The sequence below is a fragment of the Leptinotarsa decemlineata genome, unplaced genomic scaffold, assembly GCF_025532065.1.
Source record: "Leptinotarsa decemlineata unplaced genomic scaffold, Ldec_3_MD MMD2_tig00000035_RagTag_RagTag, whole genome shotgun sequence".
Lineage (NCBI taxonomy): Eukaryota > Metazoa > Arthropoda > Insecta > Coleoptera > Chrysomelidae > Leptinotarsa > Leptinotarsa decemlineata.
In genome coordinates this window covers 3,057,565-3,084,641 of record NW_027412540.1, presented here as the reverse complement: position 1 = coordinate 3,084,641, position 27,077 = coordinate 3,057,565, and the positions used below count along the sequence as shown (strand labels likewise).

Below are 27,077 nucleotides of genomic sequence, written 5' to 3'. Positions count from 1 at the left end.
GGGAAGCAAAAATCAAAAGAAATTAAGAAGAGAAGAATATGGAGGTTATGTTTTTATCGACTTTTTTATTTTGGGTTTTAAATGGTTATGAAAGGATTGCCAAATAATGTCTGATTTATTAAAGAAATTGACTAAAGCAACTGAAGATCTCAACGAACAAGAAATAATCGATAACCTTAAAATTATATTATCGGAAAATACCAACATAGAGTTGAATAATGTAGATTTACTAAATGCTTTACTGAAAATTGATAAAAATGAAATTCTCAAACTGGCTTCTGAAGTAACTGCTGAATGGGCAAAAAGTGAGCAAAACCGAAAAGTTCTCACCAATGAAGAAGTGATCAGTAAACTGCTAACAAAATTAGAAAACACTGATACAGATGTTGTTTTGCATGTAATAAGAGCCATTGGAAATATTTGTTATGAGAATGAGGAAGCCTGTAACATTATTGGCAAATTTGGTGTCGATAATTTTTTATCGATACTCAAGGCAGACTGTGAACAAACAAATAATGCCCTAACTACCAAAACTGCAGGTCTTTTTGTCAATCTATTCAACTTGAATGATGGAATAATAAGAACAGCTCTAAAAAACGAATTGATGCCAATTTTGGAACAGTTACTACACAAGTATTCTGAATCCCTTGAAGAAAATGAAATTCTCTTATCATTTCTCCTATCTGTTTTGACCAATGTTGAAAACTATTTGGACGAACAAGATATACCCTTCACAGAAAGCCTGTGCCAAGTTGTTATTGAAATATTCCAAAAAACTACAAATCCAGAAATGTCGGTTATGGCTATTGAAATTTTCCATGGCCAGTCTGAAAAGGGTGAGAATAATTTAATTATTTTAGTTTGCACGTTTCACTTTCCTCAATCCACTCATTTGAGTTAAATGACCCTTGAGAAATATTTTATAGTTCCTAGGTAATTTAAAAAAAAATTGCGCTACTCTGAACTTTCATGCGATAACATCACAATAAGTAAATTCGTTTTGAAGTGACATTCTGTGTTGATCAGTGTGAAAGCAGCCACAAGTTATAGTCATGGATTTGTCGAAGTGACAAGTGAGACCCAACAATCACCGGTTCCCAAAATGAGGAACAAACTCATGGGCAGCCATGAATTCATGCAATGACCTGAAATTTACATGATTAAAAACAATTATTACAATGACTCTGTCATCCTGAAAATTGTAAGAATATCAAAAAGTCATTGGATTTTAGCGGGATAACCCCAACACCAAATATATAAATTTTCAAAGAAAATCGATAATTCATCAAATTCTTTTGTGGGTGGGGAAATTCATCTTCAAATGTTTTCATTTCAGTCAATATTAATAACTCATTCAAATATTTTCCACTCCGAATAAAATTTTTAATGTAAAATCCATAGTTCCTCCAGATATCTCATGGATGGGATTTTTTTTAATGTATTCATTTCAGCGTATAGAACATGACCCATATGTTGAAATATTTTGTCAGGTAGAAAATCAACCCCCACCCCAAAACAAAATAATTTTCACAGAAAAATCCATAATTCTTTCAAATATTTCGTGGAAGGGGATTTTTTTCTCTAAATGTATTCACTTCAGCATACAGAACAAGGCCCGTGAGTTGAAATATTTTGTGAGGCAGAAAATCAACCCCAACATGTAAATTCCAATTTTTCAAGAAAAATTCATTACTTGTTCAAATAACCTGTGTATAGATTTTTTTTTCTAATGTATTCATTTCAGTGTACAGAACAAGACCCATATGTTGAAATATTTTGTTGGGCAGAAAATCTACAGCCACCCTGTACACAATAATTTAAAAAAATTACAATTTCTTCAATTTCAGTTAGTAAATAAATAAGATCAATAAATACTATCATGCAAATAAATTCAGTAAAAAAAAGTGTATAAAATAAAATAAATGAATTATAATACTGAACAGTTACATTTTCTAGTTATTAAGTAAATTAAATGTAAAAAATGTAAAAAAAAAGTAAATGAAATCTATCTGATGTTGAAACCCCAGAAAATGGCATTCCTGAAGGATCATCTCAGAACTCAAATTGAATGGCAAAATGTTAGTACCACTAGAATAAATGAAGAATTTAGGTGTAACATTTGATAAAAAACTGAAGTGGGACTCTCACATCAAAAATATTTGAAAAACCTGCCAACAAGGACTGAATTTCATGAAAATACTTGCCAATCGCTTGTGGGTAGCAGACTGTGCCCCTTTTTTGCATGTATACCGAGCCCTAATAAAATCTAGAATATATTATGGATCTATCGTTTATTCCACAACTAAAGCATCATCATTGAAGTCGATGAATACCATAAAAAAAGAAAGACCTCATGGCTAGCTTGTTGGTCGAGGCAAGATAGTCTCCCTTTGAGATTCGCTGGAAATATCTTTTGCTTACATATGCAGCCAGATTATCAGCAAACAAAAATAATCCTACTTATAGAAATACATTTTCCAACTGTTTTACACAAATCTTTGAGCAGCGCCCACATATTCCACTCTCCTATTACACCTGACTTTCCAGAATAGACGATAATCCATAAAACATTCCTAAAATGCTTGTTACAAATATAAAAATTTCCCCAACACGGACAATAGACCTACCACTATGTAACACCTATCTTTTGAAATATGCAAAAAAGCCAGTTCTACAATTTTTATACAACAAGCCTTTGCAGAACTTGTCTCACAGTACCAGAATTTCAACATTATATACAACGATGCCTCTAAATCCACCGAGGGTGTAGAAGCTGCAATGATAATAGGCTGTGCAAAGTTCAGCTATCGAATTCCAGCGGAATACAGTGTTCATACAGGAGAACTATATGTTATGTACGAAGCAATTGAACATTGCAGCCTATTAGTGGGAAGTTTTGTCATCTTAACTGACTCTAAATGTGCAATTCATAGCCTTCAAAAACTCTGTCCTAAAAACTCATTTTTAATTCGTATGAAAGTTGAATTGGAAAATTTCAAGCGAATGGACAAACATATAGAAATATTCTGGGTTCTTTCCCACACTGGTATCTTGGATAATGAAATGCTGAATCTCTAGCTTACGATAGTTGCTCAAATCATCTGGCTCAACAAATTTCCCATGGAGACTTTCACAATACCATAATACAGCTTACAATCAATAACTGGAGAGCAAAATGACAATCTTTTGACGCAAACGAACTGAGAGAGATTAACCCACACACGGATATCCAAAACAGGGAAATTCCGCGTAAACACCAAGTCGTTCTTACCCGCCTAAGAATTGGTCAAGCCAGATGTTGTCATCAGCATCTCATGAAAAAGGAGAACCAACTCTAATGCTGTTTCTGTGATGAAATCGTTAGAGTTAAACACGTCATTGTTGACTGCTCTGTATATCAACTGAAAAGGAGTTCTTCGAACCTCAGTAGTGCCTCAAATGTGATGAACATTCATTCTTCATTTAATTTTTTGGGAACTATATCATTTCTGAATGATATATAATTTCACAATAAGTTTAAATAATGTATCAGAGACCTATTCAATGAAGAAATAGCTCTTCTGGTTCTGGAGATATACAGGAAAAACCAAAAAATTCCAAATAATTTTTTTGCCTATATCTGAAAATCTGTCCACATTTTGCCATTGGCACTTGACGTGCGCTATCAGAATATGTCCATGAATCTTTTATACAGGGTAGCATCTGACTTGGACCACTCCATCTTTGAATTTTTAAATACGGACCTTTATTTTAATTGTAGTTTTTGTATCGTCGACGTTCACTTCATACTGAGAAATTAAATTTAATTTTATATTTCGGGATGTTTCGGTAATATTTGATTATAATTGTGTGAATTATTTCCTTTTAAATTACGCCCCTGGAAATTGGTTTAATGAGTTAAATAAAAACACAATAGCAACTTTCACGTCTCCCTATGTACCGTAAAGTTTTTCAAACTTTTTTTTCATTTTTAGGTACCTATTCATATTTTTTTCATTGCTCTGAGCGTTTTCTACAATGAACTTCGAATAAGAAAACCTTTTATGATTATCTGAAACATATCTACCTCAAAAATATATTATATGTGTTTTTATGAGCAGAAAAAGAAATGATAGCAATAATAACATCCGAAACGAACACTATAATTGTAATGAAAATTGAAATGAAGTAATTCATGTACACAAAAAATTAATGGCACAATAAATGTTTCATGGACATATTCTGATAGCTCACATCAAGTGCCAATAGCAAAATGTGAACAGATTTTCAATATGTCTGCGAATAAAGAAGATATAGGCAAAAAAATAATTTGGGAATTTTTGTTTTTCCTGTATATCTTCAGAACCAAAAGGGCTATATTCGATTTTTTTACATCATTGCAACATCATTCACATCATACACAACTTTGCCACAATTTAACAGACACTCTATCTCTTATCGTTTTCGAGATACCCATGTATATATATATATATATATATATATATATATATATATATATATATATATATATATATATATATATATATATCTCCATGTACAGAAACGAATATATATATATGTGTGTTGTTACCATATATATATGGTAACCAAGTGTTGCCCATCTTTACATTTGGCTGTATCATACTGATGATGGGTCAAAAGCCCGAAACACGTGTCTATAGTTTGCCACTTTCTTGAGTGCTATGTCCGATTATTAACCTCTGTTTATATATATATATATATATATATATATATATATATATATATATATATATATATATATATATATATATACAGTGTGTCCAAGATAAGGATCCTAAGCATGGGAATCTCAGTACCTGTTGGAGATAGAGCTTAGGTTAAATTAGGAAAAAGTTGTGTTCTTTAAAGCTCATTCACATGCCGTTTACAAACTTGAAGAATTTTCATGGCCTGTTGAGATATTTGGGAAAAACGAGAATTTGACAATATCAATTTTATTTTTTTCTGACTTTATTTGAACAGATATCAAAAAACGAATAACACTTTTTCATTGGCACTTTCAAGGTACTACACGATGGTATTTTTAGTTTTTATATCCGACGTTTCGTTTTCAAAAAACCATCATCAACTTTATTTTTTTAAATAACCCGAAAAAAAGTACACCCTGTATCTGATTTCATTTTTTATTACGAATTCAACGATGTAACACATGCCATTGTTTTCTTTTTAGTTTAGGGGAAAATTGCATTTCTTCTATTTTTAAAATGTATTTTTAAGTAGGTTAATAATGATTTTTTTAAAGTACTGAAAACAACAAAGAAATTAACGCATTCTTTATTTAATTCAAAGGAGGTGTTCAAACAGGTTTCCGTTATTTTCCAAACATAACTATGATCTTCTAACTGTAGAACTTAAAACATCACGTAACATCTCTGGTGTAATACTGTTAAATGCGACAGTTACACATTCTCGTAACTGCTGTTCAGTTTCAAAAGAATGTTGGTAAACCCGGTTTTTAACAAAACCCCATATGAAGAAGTCCAGAGGAGTTAAGTCAGGGGATCGCGCTGGCCAAGAACTAAAGAACTAAAGGTTCCAATCCACCTTCCAGGAAATTGCTGCGAAAGATACTCTCGAACTTGTCTAGAATTATGTGCAGGAGCACCGTCTTGTTGAAACCAACAGTTATTGACCTGTGCCAGAGGTAAATTATCTAAACAGTCTTCTACATAGTTTTGCAATAAATGATGGTATCGTTCGGCGGTCAAAGAATTATAGTAAAAAAACGGACCTAGTATTTTAGTTTCTAAAATTGCACACCACATATTAAACCCGAAACGTTCTTGATGTCTTGATATTTTCTTAACACGCGGATTTTGCTGAGCCCAGTAATGCGTATTGCGGCGGTTGAAGATACCATTATTAGTGACCATACTTTCGTCGGACCATATTATTTTTGAAGGGAAATTATAATCTTCTTCACACGCGCGTGTATACCATTCGCAAAAATTTCGGCGCCGTTCGAAATCCCCTGGTTTAAGTCCTTGGCAAATCCTAATTTTATAGAAGTGATATCTATTTTTACGCAAAATAAATTGAGCTGTGGATTTGGCTACTCCTACATTATTTTCGATTTGCCTAGTTGATATTTCAGGGTTCTCAACAACTGCTTGTAAAACAGTATTTTGGGCTTCTTCTGAAGATTCCTTTTTTCGAGATAAAACAACCATATTCTTTTAAATTTCGAGCCAGCTCTAAGAAAATGGACTTACATGGCTGCTTTCTTTCTGGATATGTATTAAGATACATTGCTGCTGTATTTACAGTATTTTTGTGGCACAAAATATAGCACGTTAGCATGTTAAAATTTTCTTCATGGCTATAATGCTCACCCGGCATATTCGACGATAATAATACAATATTATCTATTCAACAATAAACAATAATAACGACAACAGTAACAATAACTCTAAAAACAACAACTCGACAAACAGGCTAACAACAACGACAATTACTATTTTATTGTGTAATTAAATAATATTTGACAGGCTCGGTGACAGGTATTTACGTCAAAGCATTTGTTTGCAACGCCTACTTAGAGATTTTTTAAAAATAGAAAAAATGTAATTTTCCTTCAAACTAAAAAGAAAACAATGGCATGTGATACATCGTTGAATTCGTAATAAAAAATGGAATCAGATACAGGATGTACTTTTGTTTCGGGTCATATATATATGAAATCTAGAAAGGTTAATGCAGTCAAGCTGCTGGAAAATAATTCCATGAAAATCAAAAAATAAATAGATAAGTACTCTTTGATCATTCCCATATTGATTTCAATTTAAGAGCCACCGGTATACAGCTGTTTCAGCCTATTGGGCATCGTCAGTACCGGGCAGGCGGTCCTCGATTGAAGACAAAATGAGAAAAAACCAAGAAAGTACTTGATAAAAATAGCTGCGTAAACGCAAGAGAAACATAAGTGGAACCACCTATTGGTGTGACACCCAAGTCAACTTGCCAAGTTTTTATGTCAGTGTTGGTGGTTTGACCAATCAACCGACAACTGCGGTAGCAGAAATTTGGGAAGCTAACCTGAAATGCCATCGGAAAACGAATCCACATGTTTCTAGAAATGATATGAAATCTAGAAAGGTTAATGCAGTCAAGCTGCTGGAAAATAATTCCATGAAAATCAAAAAATAAATAGATAAGTACTCTTTGATCATTCCCATATTGATTTCAATTTAAGAGCCACCGGTATACAGCTGTTTCAGCCTATTGGGCATCGTCAGTACCGGGCAGGCGGTCCTCGATTGAAGACAAAATGAGAAAAAACCAAGAAAGTACTTGATAAAAATAGCTGCGTAAACGCAAGCGAAACATAAGTGGAACCACCTATTGGTGTGACACCCAAGTCAACTTGCCAAGTTTTTATGTCAGCAGTTGTCGGTTGATTGGTCAAACCACCAACACCAATATGGGAATGATCAAAGAGTACTTATCTATTTATTTATATATATATATATATATATATATATATATATATATATATATATATATATATATATATATATATATACGAAGGTTATCGAGTGTCTTGATATAGATAAAGGAGTTTTTTAATCGGACATAGCACTCAAGGAAGTGGCAAACCATAGACACGTGTTTCGGGCTTTTGGCCCATCATCAGTATGGTGCAGCCAAGTGTAAGGATGGGCAACACTTGGTTACCAGAAGAAATAAATACAAATGCACAAGATCTATTAAGTGAAACCACAAATGTGCGGCTGGCTCCTGCTGGTGGCTCAGTGCATTTGTATTTATTTCTTCTTAACAATTTTGTCTATCAAAAAAATAGTTAAGAAATAATACAGTACAATACCAAAATCTGCCTCCGTCTTCAGAAATGGACAAAAAATTCTAATATATTGGCAGTTATTCCTTTTTGATTATTCATTTCTTTACTTCTTCGACAGATGTCTAAGGAGTTTTGAAATATGAAATGATGTCGATGTTGTTGATTGACAACTGAAACATTTGCTGTAATACAAGGTGCTCTCCGATATCAGTCTGTTGTGCGTATATATAATTTTTATATTTTTCATATTGTGGAAGGTAACAAATACCCAAAAAAGGTCAATAAAAATTAATGATTTTTACTATACTGCCGCTAATAACCCATTGTGGAACTTCATCTTAGGTTCGATTTTTTTTTCTTATACAGGGTGTTTCAAATTCGATCCTCACCATTGGGATCTCGGAAACTGTGAGAGATACGAAAATGGTTGAATTGGGGCAAAGTTGCGCATTTATCTGACTATCAATAAGCAGTTGAGAAAGTTCTAAAATTCCTAGTATATCCGGAAATATCCGGAAAAAAAAGAAATTTCGGAAAATGGTTTTTATTTTTTCTGGCTTTATTTCTCGAAAGATTCAAAAATAAATTGCAGTTCCACGTTGCCACTTTTCCCTGCTATATAATGGTGTTTGTAGATTTGCTATCCGACGTTTCGTCTTCCAGCCACCATCATCATCTTTATTTTTTCTTATGGGCGCTACATTGGATTCTTTCTGTTTTGAATAGAACCAGATTTTACCTTTTCAATGATGTATCATAAGTTATCATTCTTTTTCGAAAAATTGGAAATATTGAAAAAAATCATAATAGGCTTTGACTTTGATGTTTCTAAGTTTGACTTTCAATTTGTTACACTCAATGACATTTTGTTATCGTACAAGTCATTGCATTTTTGGTGAAAAATGGCTTTCACCAATGAAAAAAAAGAGATATGATACAAATTTATTACAAATACGATAGAAACAGTGTTAGGACATCGAAAATGTATTTTAACTTGTATCCCGAAAGACGACAACCACATCGAACTATGTTCAAGTTATTGGATCAAAATCTCATCGAGTTTGGTTCGTTTAAAAAGACAATGAAAAAATACGGAAACAGAATCAACAATGAAAATTTGATAAATGAGATGTGTATGAGGTAAATTAGACATTGTTTCGTTTTCAATGAAAATAGAACTTTGAACAAATAACTAATTCCATTCATCACCAAACCTTTCAGTCAAGTAATTAGATACACGTCTGGTAGTGTGCGGTGGAGCACCATCATGTTGAAACCAGATGTTGTTATAGTTAGCCAAAGGTAGAACATCCAAATAGTCTTCGAAAATCAACATTAAAAACTAGTGATAGGTTTCTCCATTCAGAATTCCGTCAAATAAATGAGGACCCAAAATTCTATCTTTGTAAATTCCTGCCCACACATTAATACTAAATCGCACGTGAGGTCGAATTTCTCGGAACTGCCTGGGGTTGTTTATGCTCCAAATGTGTTCGTTATTTCGGTTGAATATCCCACAATTCGTAAAAGTGCGTTCATCTGTCCAAATTATATTTTCCAGGAAAACAGAAAAAGCAGGTCTTTATATTAGCCGATTACAAAATTCGAATCGCCTTTCGGGATCACCTGGATGCAATTTTTGAGATATGTATATTTTGTAACATTTTAAACCGCTTTTTTTGAGATGCCTCCAAGCACTTATATGACAAATATTCATTTCGGAGAAAATTTGACGTGTAGATTTCCCCGGGTTCATGTTTATCTGCAAATTATTAATTTTCATTGAAAAGGACAGAATGTCTAACTTACCTCATACATACCTCATTTATCAAATTTTCTTTAGTTTCCTTGTCCATTCTGTCACCGTATTTTTTCATTGGCTTTTTAAACGAACCAAATTCGGTGAGATTTTGATCCAATAACTTGAACATAGTTCGATGTGGTTGTTGTCTTTCGGGATACAAGTTAAAATACATTTTCGATGTCCTAACACTGTTTCTATCGTATTTGTAATAAATTTGTATCATATCTCTTTTTTCTTCATTTGTGAAAGCCATTTTTCGCCAAAAATTCAATGACTTGCACAATAACAAAATGTCATTGAGAGTAACAAATTTAAAGTCAAATTTAGAAACATCAAAGTCAAAGAATTTCACTAGTTCGGACTTCCATTGTCTACTATATAAAATGATTTGAAATCCCTGAAACAAGTAAAAAGGAATAATTAAAAATCACCTTCAAACAAACATCAAAGTCAAAGCTTACTATGATAAGAATAAATTTTTTCAATACCTCCAAAGAATGATAACTTATGATACATCATTGGAAAGGTAAAATCTGATTCTGTTCAAAACAGAAAGAATCCAATGTAGCGCCCATAAGAAAAATAAAGTTATTGATGGTGGTCCGAAGACGTAACGTCGGATAGCAAATCTGAAAACACCATTATGTAGTAGGGAAAAAGTGGCAATGTGGAAGAGCAATTTATTTTCGAATCCTTCGAAAAATCAAGCCAGAAAAAAATAAAAACCATTTTCCGAAATTTCTGTTTTTTCCAGATATCTCCGGATGTACTCGGAATTTCAGAACTTTCTCAACGGCATATTGTTAGTCAGGAAAATGCGCATCTTTGCCTCAATTCAACCATCTTCGTATCTCTCATAGTTTCCGAGATCCCAATGGTCAGGATCGAATTTGAAACACCCTGTATAAGAATAGAAATAAATAAATTATAGTTATAAACTCTTACTCTATTCAACTGAATTGATCTGAATTCTGAATAACAAAAATAGTGAAAACTTAACTTCACTTGGTAAATATATGGAATCAAAAATAATATCGCACAAATAAAGTTTGTGAAATAAATTCTAGGCAATTTTTCGGCTCCGTTAAACCAGCAGAACCACTTTGAATTTTCATATTTATTTTCGGGCCATAATTTTAGGCTATTTTTCGGCTAATTTTGTACTCTAGTCCAGAATGTTTTGCTCTTGATTTAAAGAAAATTCGCGAGTTTTCTGTCCTTCCTTTGAATTAAATATTTGGGTGATAAACTCAGACAAGAGCGATAAAAGCCAGATATAATGTTTCGCAAATACTATTCAACTATGGATGAGAAAAATATATATTTAGAATTTTGGCTCATTAAAGGCTCCTATGACCACTCGTCGTCGACTATCGATGTGTTGTTCAAAAAAAAAAATAGTTCTGCTCGAAATCCTTCACTTTTTGGAAAATTTCAACTTGCAATAATTTTGAGCTTATGATAGGTTTTCCATTACGCTACTGAACAATTTGTTGGTACTCGTTTGAATTGAATTTTTGGGAGACGCACACACACGGTAGATGGGGTAAAAATTGTTTGAAAATATTCCTTTAAATGTGGGAGAGATAGACTTTTCAAGTGTGTCTGAGTTATTTACTCAAATATTCAATTCAAAAAAAGGGTGCATAAAATGTTCAATATCGAGATGAAACAGCCTAAAATTATTGTAAGTCAAAACTTTCCGAAAAGTGAAATTTCGCATGTCCAACTGTTTTGCAAAAAAGTTTGCTTTCCCCGCTAGCAGAGGTCCATTGCTTTCTCGTGTAGCAGAGGTCCATTAACGGATATTCCCCGGTCACGTTGAAGCTTGAACCATTGTAACAATTTCTTATCCAACTTCCATGCATTTCAAAACATTGACGTTAAACAGCGGCACGATCTTTATTCTTCTTAATTGTGTATATTGTATAATGAGATACGCCAAACTCCTTTGTATTTCATTCACCGGCTTCTAATCGGTGTAATATTGCATTTTCTTTTTCAATTGTATTTGTGATCATCTTCAAGGAAAAGATCAATATTCCTTTTGAAGATGATCACTTGGTGATTGAAACACGTGTCGAGGTGTTAAAATAACGGTTTGGTGTTGGGAAAAAACTCTAGTAATATTCAATATATCCAATGATTGGGATTTCTAAATAATGATCCTAAAACCTTAATGGGGAAGATCTACTTATATACCGTCAATCAATAATGAAATTTGATACCTGCAAAATCGAAACCCACACCACTATCACTACATAGTATAAAACAATGTCGCTTCCCGCTGTCTATCCCAATGTAGGCTTAGATCTTTAAAATAATCAACGAATTTTGATGCGGGTTTTTTATTAGATAGAATGTATATGACATGCATAATGTAGTAGATAATATAGTTGCAAACGCTGGCTGAACCCTACGAGATAGATAGCTAGATATTGTACACCTTAAAAAGGTCTACAGAAAAAAACGATGGTATATTCTATCTCTAAGGGATAGCCCATAGTGACTATTTTTTATCCTCAAGAAATAATGGCTTATTTACGAAGCGATTTTAAGCAATAAAGCATTTATTTGCATCCAATTAAGTACCTTAAATACATTGTGCATTCAATATGACCCTTTACAGCATATAATCCAAATGAATATTTTCGAAGATATTACAGATTTAAAATGCAGCAGGAACATAGCGGTTGCGACAGTACCGGCCAAGGGGCTGGCGGCCCGTGAATATAAATAGCGCGTCTAAGGTCGCGGTTCGACCTATAGCACTTTATGATTAACAGGGATCGCACGCGTTTATATGTATATTTAGTATCAGCATTGCACCCGTGCAGAGCCGGGGTGGTTCGGTAGTTTACAATAAAAAGGTATGATTGTTATTGCCAATAGTTAACTACAGCTGCCCGAAGTAACCTTCTGGGGTATCACGATATCTGCTGCCGGCCTCCAGAAGTTCCCTACGGTTCCTGAGCCTAAAATAACCACAAATACGGAATGATTCCCTCCCTAACAGCACTAATTCGCGAGACCCGTGTTTAACTCGCGGAAATGGAAAATTCGTTTTTAGCCGCAGTGTTCAGGTACAATGATTAAATCCACGTGGATTTAATCGTCCAAACACTGGTTGGCTTTCCTGAGAGGCAAATTCTGCCCGAAAACACAATGGGCCAAAAACAGAGCTTCCGTCGGGTTCTTAGGGTGGCAACGCAGCCTTACGTCACTGCCGTCAAATGGCTTGGGAACCCCGAGAGTTCTTCGCCTTATGGCAAGGCCGTAGTAAGAAAACAATTTCGGGGGGGGGGGTTGGTTTGGTGGAACAGTAGAAAAACATGAAATATAAAAATAACGAAAGAAAGAAAATTTTGTTACATGATCATATATATTTATTAGAAAATTATTACAGAAATATTAACATCTTTTTACAAAATCAAATTTAGTTGTTTAGCTTTCTTTACAGCAAACAGATCAATTACCTCCTCGGTGTCGATGTCAATTCTACGGTGGATTGACATTAACGCCAAACCGTTTAGTCGTTTCTGGCTTGTGGAGTTCCTTAAATAAGTTTTGAGGCGTTTCAGAGAAAGTCCTTTCAGGGGTATACATGTGGAAACAGGTAGTGTCGCCAAGATCTTTCAAAGTTTGTACGCACATTGCCGTAAGGTTTTTCTATTGTGTTTCGGGGAAGTTATTTTCAATATTCTCTTTCAAGCACTTGGTTCGTTTTGCAAAGGACTTGATAAAATTTCTAACAAATTCCATAATTTCAATAGTATCTGTAGAGTAGGGAGGGTGAATGTAGGCCCATAGCACTTAGGACACATGTGACCCATTGTACATCCCGCCAAGGAGTTGTCCTCCTAAGTCATCGTCGATCCTGTCCTTTCCAGGGAGGTGGACAGGTCACTAGTAGACATCTCCTTTATATCGGCAGATGTAGGCCAAGACTCGCCTAAAACACCCTCTCCTATTGACGATAACTACGGACACTCGCATAGGACATGCCTGACAGATTCATTTTCCTGTTCACACATCCTGCATAGAAGTGTGTCCACTTGCCCCATATTGTGGAGGTGTTTTCTAAGTTGACAGTGGCCAGTCAGAAATCCTACTGTTAAGCGTAGATTCAACCTGGTCATCGCTAAATAATTCTTCGGCGCCAGCTTCCCAGGGACGCCCAGGTTGATCCTGGCAAGAGTGCATCCTTTGATTTCATCGCATCTCTTTAGGGATTGAGCATGGGTGTAACATTTGGCTAGTTCCGCAATTGTCGAAATCATCAGGCCGTAGGTGCCACTGGATCCTAAAATTTTTAGTCCAGCCGCTTCCTTGGCTGAAGAGTCGGCAATGCGATTACCTTTACTCCTGTCGTGCCCTTTAATCCACCTCAGGATAATGTTAATATCTACCGAGGCTTTGGCTAAATCTTGGTGGAACTCTAGTACTAGCCCTGAGGTAACACGTTGTTTGTTCTAGACTAATAGGACTTGTCTGCTATCAGTGCAGATTGTTATTTTTTGTCAGAAATTCCTTTCCTGGTTTTTTTCTTTTGTGGCGATTGAGATACCAATCAGTTCTGTTTCAACCACGCTGGTTTTTTTCCATTCTCCACTCAATCCTTAGGATTAGTGATGTGGAGTACACTCCACATCCTGAGCCTCCTTTGGTTTTTGACCCGTCTGTATATATGCGTATTGAATTTGTAGCATCTGACTTTATGTTCTGTTTTATTTGTATTTTGTAGGGTTTATTAAACACAAACCTGGGTACAATTGCATCACTGGTTGCCTGCAGCAGAGGTTGCGCAGTGTGCGCTTCTCGCCAAAGGCTCAGCCTCAATTGACCCATTCCTACTTCGTGGTTTACACCAGCCGTGTGCAATCGTAACATGACCATCAACACAACCTTCTTAACGTACAGGTCCAGAAGGGACAGACCAGTAATTAATTCCATTGCCGCGGTTGGTGTTATTCTCATGACTCCTGTGATGTTTAAACAAGCCAATCGTTGTATTTGATATAATTTTTAAATGGCCGTTGCTTGTAGAACATTCGGGGGGATCAATCCCCCTTGATCCCCCCTGGCTACGGCCTTGCCTCATGGCAGGTAGTTTTGGGAAGACAGCTTAATATCCTTTTTATCAAAATCAAATCGCCTTTGCATTCTCCTCATAGAATTTTGTATTCTTTCGATGATCTTAGTGATGTAACGAATTCTTTCGTTGCATCACTAAGATCACACAACCAAATATACCGAAAATATTTCAGAGCTGGCCTATATCTCTAACTCATTCAATTTGCCAATTTGTATTGGGAATTTATTGTTCTACTTCTTGTACACAAATAAACTGTTTTCTGAAAGGTACAAAAATCAATCTACTTTTACTTTACTTCATAGCAATTAATTAAACAAGTTTCTCTCTACTGATTCTAAAAAAGAAATTCGGTGCATATATAAAGAGTAATATTAAGGAATACAACAAGTAACATATTTCGGTTTTTTAATAAAATAAAATTATCTTTCAATATAATATTGTCTATTAATCCTATCATGATAATCCATGTCAAAGTTATTGTCTTTGACCATCGAAATATTGTTTTATTATTGCAATAAAAGAGAGGAAGGTGTGTAAGGGAAATTGTTCAAAAAATTTAAATCGATTTTCTCCTCACCACGACCTGTAGGGCTGCTATTACAAAAGTAGATTTATGATAATCATAAATTTCAATACATTTTTCTGACCTGATTTCAGATACCAAATTTTATTTTTTCAGATGAAATCAAAACTCTACTAGCCAAAGAAGGTGTCTGTGAACTTCTATTTGAACTTATAGAGAAGTATAGGCATCATGTTAACGATGAAGATAGCAGATCCCTCTTGAAAATGGCTTGTGACCTCATTGTGGTTATACTAACTGGAGGTAAATATACTGTAAATTTATTTTTCCATTTAATTCTAAAAGGTAGTCTCAAAAAGGTAGAAACCAATATCTTAGGACTCTAAGATACATCAACCCAACATATCTTTTGAAAATTTGCGAGTAGAGAGGAACGCTAATGTATTTCTGGGGTTTGGTAAAAATATGGAAGAACTGTTCAATTTTTATGGAACTAAAATCTTTGTTTCTGATGTTTTCTGGAAAAAAAAAGTTGTGGAGAAAAAATTTATGAGGACACTAAAGTGAATTGATTTCTTTAATGTGAGCGATTAGTAGAATATGTATAAGAAAACGAAATATAAAAAGTCCTCTTTGTATAACGCCATAAATCTGAATAATACATCACCAAAAGAGATCAAACAAATTACCTCTAATAAAGTGTTTTGTGGTGAAGTAAAACAATTGCTGCTGCAAAAAATGTTACTATATTTGTGATGAATTCCTGGATGATGATTTCCGATGAGCACTGATTTTGCTTATTTTTTTCTCTTACTGTATTTAGTCTTACCTTCGACGCTTGACTTTTATATATATATATATAGACATATATGATAAATACCTACCTATTTTATTCGTATCACACTGTTATTATATTCTATATATATTTTAAGTTATTGACATACCATATGTACATATTATATACCACATATACCACAGTGGCAAATTAATAAATAAATAAATTAAATAAAATTGTCAAACTTACTGTCAAGTACTTAAATAATTATTCGATCCCTGTGAAATGGTCACCACGTTCACCTGACCTGCCCTACTGGACTTTTCATCATGGAGCTTCATTAAAGATATATTGGTATTTTTGGGAAAAAAGGTTTTGGATTTCTACTTCTCAATCTTCATACAAAAAAAATATAGGAATTTTTCAAAGAATGAAAGGAAGGATCAATTCAAAAAAATCACTCTATACAAAAATAACCTTTCGAAACAACTACTTTCATATAAACTTTGAATCACATGAAAGAAAAATACTTTCAAAACAAATACTTCCATATGAAAACTGCATTATAAAAAAACACTTTTCTCTATTCAGTTTGTATTCGAAACATTCGATATGTCATCCACACTGGTGGACATCTGATGATTCGTCTTAAGACACTTGCCTTATCGTCTCTTCAGCACCAAATCTGGATAACGTTATAAGATGAAGCACTCAATTCATTTCATAAAATCACAACTTGAATTTCCCGAAAACTAGTCCCTCCTAAAAATATACCCCTTTAAATTCAAACATATTGGCAATATTGACATATTGAAAGGAACAATGTGGAAGGCTTTGCATGGCTATAATAGTATAAATGCTGGAAAATTACCATGAAAATGGTATGGCAAGAGCCATAGTGAATAAGGAACGATGGACGACAATTTGAACATTTAATGATATATATCGTGAATGACGTAGATGGTTACCAGTATTTTGACATTATATTTTTTCTCTTTGTAACTTGGTATATTACATGTTCTTCCACTATGTGGAGTTTATGTACAACTTTGAGTTCTAGACTCGAAAAATATTGACCCCTACTTTCTTGAGGTAGCTCTGACCGGGAATTGTATGACCATACAGTGATGATGAAAAACGTTGGGAAACACATTTATTGTAATACATAGCTATTTTTTTCTTACAGTGACTACAAAAATTGAAGAAAAAATCTATAGGTCCATATATTAAAAAAAAAAGTTGATAATGAAATATAACAAATATGAAACAGTATTGAAAGTTCCTCTTCCTTTTTTATATAATTTAAAATGGAGGTGGTTACAGCGAATAAACAAAAGTCGACAATTATAGTTTTTGGTAAATATTTCAAAAACAAACACTGATATTCTTGATCTGAAAAGAGATTATTCTAGTTCACCACAATAGAAAACTTTTATCCGATTCAACCGACCTTGAAAATGATGATAAGATAATCCATGATGATGAAAATGATTTCATCATCATGAAGGTGGAAGGTGGAGGATTGGAAATTGTATAGAAAAAATAAATGAAAAAAGTATCTATAAGAAGGATCTAACCCATTCATCTGATGCTATATACAGATAATCAGAAATAATGAATCCACAACTTTTTTCTTTTACTGCAAAAAATATTCATCTTGAAAGAAACAAACAAATGAAACATACGTATCCCCTTTCATGAATAAATATATATGGGCAAAAAGAGTTTCATGTACCTGAGTCCTAATTGTACAATTTTGTACCATCAGTAAAAAACAATCTGAAAAAAAACTTATAATGACGCAATTGACAGAAGTAATTCATGAGTTCTGATACTCGAGTATCATTCATCTTCCGTTATTACTATATGAAGTAAATTAAATAATCAAACCAAATACTGAACTAGCAGAACTAACAAAAGATGAATTCAACCAAACGCCCACATATAATAATAGTAATAATACGTTTATTATTTACCACAAATCCACAAGCAATATTAAGTTTCAATTACAAAAAAAACTAGGTAAATAAAAGGCGAGTATTCAGTTTTCTTTCAACACCAGGAAAAGAGAAACTGGTCTTCCACTCAGACCCTTACTACAAACTAAACTCAAAACTAAAATATACTTACTGACTAGTACCAGTGAACAAGAAGACTACAGGAAAGCAAGAAAAAAATAGATAAAAGAGGGAGAGAGAGAGAGAGAGAAGATAGGAACCCTTTATATAATTTATTTTCACTTGTGAGGGCAGTGATTTCTTTAGGTCATGAAACCGCTAGGTTGCATGACGACGCTGTAAGAATTTTATTTTTTGCTCTGACTTGAGAGATATTTTCAATTATTTTTCATTTTTGTAGTTCACGCAAACATAGAGTCATGGGTTTTTTCAAAGAGAAACACGACCTACTGTAGTCGGATATCTTGTACATATTCATGTAACAAGCAATATAATATGAAAAACTACGTTTAAAAATTTCCTTTCTATGTCGAGGAATGGTGTTAAAAAAAGTTTGTCGAGTATTTCTATCATGTATGTCTTTTCTATATATGACTTTATCATGGAGACAGTTGGGTTGCTTGTATATCAAAAGTTTGTAGAAGTAGCAAAGGATATGTAGTTTACGCCTGCTGGACATATTGAGCCATTCAATTTCTATAATTTTATGAGAAATTCTCTGCCTGCTTTTTATACCCAAAATAAGTCTTAGACAGCAGTTCTTGATTTTCTGAATACGCTGACTATCCAAGCCATCTAAACATGGCCCATATACAATATCACAATAGTTGAATTGGGAAAGCAATAATGAATCACACAGCATTTTTTGTTACATCTTGACCTAAATAGTGTCTATGTGGGTAAATAAATCATCTTCAAGCTAGTGTAACCTCTTTTTAACATAATATTAACCTGTTCTTTGAATCTCAATTTTTTTTTGCACTCTCACTAAAAGGTATTGTGTCATTTCCCATCCTCAGTATAAGATTATAAGATATATCATTCCTGACATTGTCATTACAGAACAAAATAGCACATAACTTTTGAGGATTTATTTTGAGTAGATGTTTATCACATATGTCTTTTGAAGATTGTAAGTCGATATTTATTTCTCTGATAGTTTGCATGACATTTTCGGGTTCAAAGGTTTTATATATCTATGTGCCATCAGCATACATGTGGTAGTTACAGTGCTGCAGAGCCTCATGAAATGTTGCACTAAATAAGGTGAACAGAAGAGGACCCAAAATACTACCCTGAGGAACACCGCATGATACATGAGCAAAATTAGAAGTTTTATCATTCAGAGTAACACGTTGAAGTCTATTTGATAAATATGAAGTAATAAGTTTGCAAGCATTTTGGTCAAACTTTAAGTAGTGAAGTTTAGATAGGAGAATTCTGTGGTTTATCAATTCAAATGCTTTTGAAAAGTCCAGCTGCTTTATTTTCATCAATACCTTTTATAATGTTATCCGTTATATTTGCAAGTGCACTCACACAACTATAACCAGGTCTGAACCCCGATTGCTTTTGAGGTAGAATTTTAGACTGTTCAATAAAGATTCGTATTTGTATTTCCATAATTTTTTTCTAGAACTTTGGACAAAGTAGAAAGAATACTGATTGATCTGAGGTGATTGAAGTTTTTTGGTTGGTTCACCAACGTGTTGACGTGTTCAATACAAAAAGTATCATTCAATTCCTCTATCGAGCTTATTGTAGATCCAAAATGTAGTAGAAGGGAAATGTCAGTAGTTGAAAAAATAAAATATAGCCTTATGTACTTGTAATGCACTGTTTGTAACTTTTGTTGTAGTAATGAATAGGTAGGTAGGTAGGCAGGTCTGAAGTGAGTGGGTCTATTCGACCCTCCACCGCAACCCACAAGGGTTTATTGTGGCTCACACCTATTCACACTCGGCCAAATAAACCCAGCTTCTTAACGAAGCTGATTAGTTTGTATGGTGAGTGGTCTTTCAGGTCAGATGGTGAGAGTACGGATCTGCCGAACTCAAAGAACCTGATTCGGTCTCCAGTGGTCTCCAAAGTATATGCTCTGCTGTTTCATTATTTTCCAGACAGAGGTGACACACACTGTCTTCCGACAGTCCATGTCTTCGCATATGATGATTCAAATGTAAGAAGGCCTGTAAGAAGGCCTGTTAGACATCGTAATTCATCCCTACTGTAGTCCAACAACTTTTTGGAATAAAGCTTCGAAGGGTGAATAAACGCCTTGGAGTGAACCTATCCTGGAAGATTCTGTCAGAAGTCCATAAATCTTCTTGACATGCAGGTGTTCAGTGTTTGTTTGGCAAAGCCCAAGGCGATGCCAATGACAGGTTCTGGTCCAATGAAGCCGCTTGCAGCACCCTCCTTTGCAAGAGGCTCAGCAGCTTCATTGCCTTCCAGGCCAGTATGGCCAGGAATCCAGATCAGAGACAATCTGTTAAGTCTTCCTATCGAGGTGAGTCGTTTTTGGCAGTGTGCTACCAATTTAGACGTTGCTCGGTAGGATCCAAGAGCTTCCAGCTCCGCTTGACTGTCCGAGAATATTTTTATTGACTTGTGTGTGAGGTTGGATTTATCCAATCTCTCCGCACACAATTCAATAGCGTAAATTTCCGCTTGAAATACAGTCGCATAAGTTCCTTGGCAGGTAGATAACTCTGTCCTGGGTCTGCAACTGAAAACACCTGCACCAGAACTGGAAGGTGTTTTTGATCCATCTGTGAACCAACAACTATCTGCTCTTAATATTTTCTTCTCCCGGAGGATCCAGTCCTCTCTACTCGGGAATAGTACTTTATAAGGCAGTTCGTAGTTGACAGCTGGAGGCATATAGTCAGAGGTCATTCCAGAATACTGTGACTTCCAATGTCAACCAACAGTCTGTTGCACTCTGCATTGAATTGATTTGTGCAATTGGCAATGTGCACAAGTCTGTATGCAGTCCATCTAGCCTCTCATTCCAGATAAATGTGGAGAGGAGGTAGATCTAGAAGGATCTCCATGGCCGCTGACGGTGTGGTACTGATGGCACCACTGATAGCCAGACAAGCCTGTCTCTATAAGCCAGAGAGCTTCGCGTAGGTCGTTTTCTGTAAAGCCTTCGGCCACCAAGCAATTGCACCATGAGTGATCATTTGTCTGACAATCATCACATAAATCCAATGGATTTGTTTGGGACCGAAACCCAAAGTTTTACCACAAATCCTTCGACATGTCCATAGTAATGAATATTACTGAAGTTTTATCCCAACACCAAACCGTTATTTTTTATTTTTTTTAACATCTCGACACGTGTTTCAATCAACCAGTGATCATCTTCAAGAGGAAGATTAAACTAATAATATTGAATTGAAAACTGTAGCTATGATCGATAATTATTAAATTCAAATATTTACAGAGACACGAAGTCAGAACAACTTAGTTTCAGAATCAAACTTGAATGGAAATCATTTTTTTAGAGAACACTTGCAAATCAAGCAAAATGTTTTTACACTTGTTTGTTCACTACAATGTCCAAACCTCAATTTAATTGAAATAATGGCAAATTCATTTCCAGTACATTTTCAGTGTTTTAAAGAAACATGGTTGAAAAATTAATTCCTTCAATCAGTCGGTGTTTGTTATTATAATTCAATATTTAATCATTGTAGAGGGCAACACCTACATGGAGGGCCTGTTATCCTTGTTCACAAATATGTAGAAAGTAAATGCAAAGAAATAAAACGTATTAAATCCTTGTCCATTGGACAATGCATAAGGTGCTGAAAACATATATGACATTAAAACTTGTACTATTACAATTTACAGGCCACCATTCGGTGATTTCTCGAAAATTCTGCAATATGTAAGTTAGCTATCATTTGAAGGTGTAATTCTATGTAGAGATTTTAATACAAACAAATATATGAAAAAGGGAGATCTGAAAGAATCAAATGATTTGATAAAATTATGAAATTCAAAATCACTAATCAATGAATTAGATAAGGGACAAACAAGTGTTGCAGCTCTCGATCACATTGTTTCAGATATGGAGGGTGGAATTAAAGCAAAATAGTTAGGGTTTTCTGATCATTTAGCACAAGTTGATACTTGGTCCATGTCGTAAATGATAATGCAGTGAAATAATTCAAGACTTCATATATAAAGAAAATGTTTTCCACATTTTGGATGTACTTAGCTATTGCTTCGAAATATCTCTTCCAAAAGTGCAATAAGTTAAAAACAGTTCCTAAAGAAATAAATGTATATATTTCATATGAACTGGTTCAGGAAGTTTTCTGGTGAGTCATCCATTCAAAAATATAAATAGGAAAAGAAAAATTCGGAACTGAAATTGACAAATACATTAAAAAATATTTGGAATATGTAATTAATAAGATTAATAGGAGCAAAAACAATCCTAAACCAACTACTTTGAATACAGAAAAGAGAATGGTATCATCCCGCTAGATTTAACTTGTTTGGAACAAACTTTGCAAACCATGTTTTGAAAACATTGAAAAATTCTGCAGTTCAAGCAGCTAAAAATATGTTTAAAATGTGTTTTTCCGTTAACCAGCTGTCGCACCCCTACGAATGACAACCCTCACAAGTCGCCACTTGTGCGTGCTATGAACTAACACACCACCGACTGACACATCGGTCGATTGAGAGTGAAAACAGCTCCCACGTCGAACCGCCCTACTACCGACCTACCAAAATAGTAGTAGGTATAAAATTAGTCAATCGTGTCACAATGTTTTTTCATCCCTATAGTGAGCATGAAGTTGTCAGCATTATCTATAATGTCAAAAACTAGACTTCTGTGGTACTAGATGACATTACAGAGTCAGATTACAAAATTACAAATATAAATTGAAAGGTGTATATTTTTAGGAGAGATTAAATTTTGAAAAAGAACGGTTTTGTATTTTTACTTCTTCATCTTCATATAAAAAAAATGTTAGAAACTTCAAAAGGAAGAAAGAAAGCAACTAATTTCAAGATAAATTATTCACAAAAATGTGTAGATCATGCAAAGAAATAACTTTCAAACAAGAACTGGAAGGAAAAGCCCTCTCGAAACAACTACTTACAAATAAACACTGAATTACATGAAAGAAAGAGTCCTTTTGAAACAACCAAGACTTTAATATGATCATAGAATTATACAAAAACACATTTTTTTATTCGGTTTGTATTTCAAATATTGATTATTCAAGATTTCCAAAACTGCAACACATGTTAATATGAAAACGCTTGATAAAGCTATTGTATAGAGAAACACGTGTTACGGTTTTGTGGAAATGTCACAATAAAGTGTTTCTTGAATACGTTATGGATTTTCATCAAGTATCGGCCAATTTCATCACATATCTTCAAATATTTGTTGTGGAATTGAATCGTATATCATTCAGAAGGAATTCTACACAGTATAGTATATCAAAGAGAAAATTTCACTTACATGGAACACTGTCAAAGATTACATATATGTTTTAGCACCTCACCCCGCCCAAATAATAAACCTATCACTTCTCACAGAAAAATGTCGAGACCAATCAAAAGTTTCAGAAACAATACCGTTTTTTTAAAAAAGGAGATGAGCAGTTGATTGAAAACTGTAGAGCAATTACACTGGTCATGCCCATTTACGAAGTAATTGAAAAAGCTATGTACGATAGGTTCATTTAATTTCTAGATGAATACAAAATTTTGCAAAACTATCAACACTTGTACCTACACACATAGTGTGTAGGTATGTGAAAATCTTGAGCAGAATTATTTTGTATTACGAATGTTTTTTAACTCATCACATGCAGTCAATACCGTGAATTCACAGATGTTTATCAAAAAAAGTCGACTTCTTAAGAAAGTAAATCTATGTAAAAGTGAGAGGAGAAAATGAATATTCATGTATGTTTTTTAATGTTGATATTTTTATTATTATCTACTTTTTACTTTCTTAATATTCTCTTCACTTGCTGAATTGTAACACGTTTATCTATTGATCATATCAACTTCAGCGATTTTAATGTTCCTTGTATGTGTATTCATGTAGAATGTAGACTATCAAATATGACATCTGAATATTCCATTCTTCCAATTGAGGCATTCTTCGAAAGTGAATTTATTGGGTTCTGAAAACGGAAAAGGATAGTTTTTCTGAAATGTTAACCATCTGAAAAAGCTAAATATAAAACTTTTATTTTTTCTATTATTCCATTTGTAGGCAGAATGTATGAAACAAGTTACTGACTAATTGGACTCTTCAGGGATTTTCAAACAATGTTTTTTCAGGGTGAATTTTTCACTCAAGCAGATTCTCTATTGATTTACCTTTGTTTGATTTCGAGATTGTGGAAGGATACAATTACAAACTTCCTTCTATGACTAAAACAACAACACAAAGATCGTTTTCTTACCTTGCACCAAAATGCTATAATCAAATTCCGGAAGAGATTAAATCTCTGAAGAGCACTAATATGTTCAAAAAACGACTGAAATGCTTCATAAATAGCAACCCGAGAAATGTGATAAGCGAATTGTTAGATAAATAATACTCACAGTCGGTCTGAGTTTACCTAAATCATGCCTCCTACTTTTTGTAATCGACTCCCGGTTATTTATTCATTCATTTATTCATGTTATACTAGGCGATATCACGCACAAGAAACATTTTTTTCGAAAATGTTTCTTTTGTGATGCCTTTGTTTGTTCACCCCTATTTTATAATATTTTTGTTGTTATCATTATGGTGAATAAACTCATTATTATTATTATTATACAAATATAAAAAAGTAAAAATAATAGTGATTTTAATGAATGTGATGATGCACTGTTCAGAACCTTTGGTGTAGTAATGAACATTACTGGACTTCTATCCTAACACCAAACCGTTATTTTTAACACCTTGACACGTGTTTCAATCACCAAGTAATCATCTTCAAGAGGAAGATTAAACTGCCGATTACGGCAGCATATTTCAAGATGGTTCTGATAAGAGTGATATACAAATGTTTGATGCAGGTAATATTGTTGAATTGCCTGGAGTTGCGAACTACAAACCCATACATCTTTGAGGCCTTGTTTGTTATATTCAGTATATGAGATCTAAATGATAATTTATTATCAAAAGTAACATTAAGGTCTGATATTTCTCGAGTTCTGTTAAATTTTATACCGTTCATCTCGTAGCTGTATGTTATACTGACTTTTTTTCGGGAAAAGGTCATAGTATTATTACACGTTTGAAGTTCATTTATTCTCATGAACTATGTGCTATATTACTTTTATCATATCTTTCAGACGATTGCATGCACATGTTGTACAATAAGGGACAAGGAAAAGTGTATAAAAATATGATAGTCTGGTTAGATAGTGATGACTCCGACTTATTGAGCACCGGAGTTCTTGCCATTGGAAATTTTGCTCGAAAAGATCTTCACTGTATCCAAATGGTCGAAGAAGGGATCTCTAAAAAACTCATGGGTGAGTTTCTATGAAATTTTTAAATGTAGTTGTTAGTAATATTGGTTTTTTTTCAGACATTCTTTCAAAATACAATACCAGCACTGACATTGCTGATGTAAAGATTCAACATGCTTTACTCAGTTCTTTAAAAAATCTAGTCATACCAGCACAAAATAAAGCAAAAATTTTGAAGGATGGGTTAATTGAAGTCCTTTATCCCATGTTGAAACTCGATCAATATTTAGTCGTTTTCAAACTTCTGGGAACATTTAGAATGGTGATAGATGGACAAGGTAAGAGGATCGAGAAATTCATAAAATTTGTTTTTTGTCAAAATTTAATTACCAAACTCCTTCATTTCAAAAGAAATAGAAAGTTTGTGATGCATGAAAATGAATTATGTTCGGTAATACCAAGAATTCTTTTTTATATTGTGCTTTTTTATTGATTTTTTCTAGAATCTGCAGCTTTGGACCTTTTATCAAGGGTGGATTTTATCGAAAGACTAATCCACTGGTGTTACAATTCAGACCATCTTGGAGTCAGGGGAGAAGTTCCAAGACTTCTTGCATGGCTCATTAAACACTGTCATTCTTTCAAACCCTTTTCAGGATTTCTTGGTGTTAAGGATAGTGTCAAATGTATAATTGAAATGATATCTTCAAATCATGCAGTAATGCAAAACGAGGCATTGTATGCCTTGAATTTATTGTGTACAGGATGTTCTAGTTCCATTTCTAGTCACAATGGGGATTTGAACAAGGTTAATTTGGAAGAAAAACTGACAAATGTAATAATCGACGGAGATATTGGTAAAAATATATCCTTTGTGCTTACCAAATATGGTGATAAAATGGATAGATCCACCATTGACAACTTATTGTCATTATTAGAACAAATTGTGAAATCACAGGCTGTTTGTGATCATTTAAGCCTAACAAAAGTTCGAGAACCTCTTTCTAAATTATACACCAACCCAAACACTGTGCAAAACATCACGGAAAAAATAAATAAAATCACTTCTAGAATAACTGAATGATTTTTAAAAATCATTATTCGAATTTTATGAATATGTCTGCCAGTTACTAGAATGTTACTTTTACTATTTATTGCTGTCTATTCATATCTTTCAGATATCTACCTGGTGATAATAGAATTTGTCTTGAAATGATGTAGCTCATTGACTCATAATCTCCATAATAGAATATTTATTGGTTCACACATACGCGGATTTGTGTGTCTTTAGGTGAATGTGAGAGGTGAGAGAGATAAAAGAAGAAATGAATATTTCCCAATGGCATTGGGTCCCATCCTAATTGAATGTTGCTGATCAAGCTACTAAAGAACTGACTAACATTGATTTCAGAAGGGAGAGTTCGTGGTTGAATAGGCCCAGTGGGGCAGAGTAGGTCAATATGTGTATTCCATGTGAGTTTGTGATCTAAAGTGAGACCAAGTATTTTTATTGTTAGACAAGATGTAACCTCCAGATCATTATATTCAAATATACTGAGAGACTCATTCATTGGATTAAGACTATTTCATTAATACTGTATTGTTAAGGTTAAGTGATAGATGATTTTTAGTAGCCCATGTA

At 33.9% G+C, this 27,077-nt stretch overlaps 1 protein-coding gene across 1 annotated transcript; it reads left to right on the top strand.

The window, feature by feature from the left end:
* On the top strand, positions 1 to 27,010 carry vimar (visceral mesodermal armadillo-repeats). Its single transcript, XM_023169224.2, has 5 exons — positions 1 to 836; positions 15,401 to 15,547; positions 25,316 to 25,498; positions 25,555 to 25,773; positions 25,939 to 27,010. The coding sequence occupies exons 1-5, from the start codon at positions 107 to 109 to the stop codon at positions 26,517 to 26,519; spliced, it is 1,860 nt and encodes a 619-aa protein (XP_023024992.2). The 5' UTR covers positions 1 to 106; the 3' UTR covers positions 26,520 to 27,010.
* Positions 27,011 to 27,077: the final 67 nt, after the last annotated feature.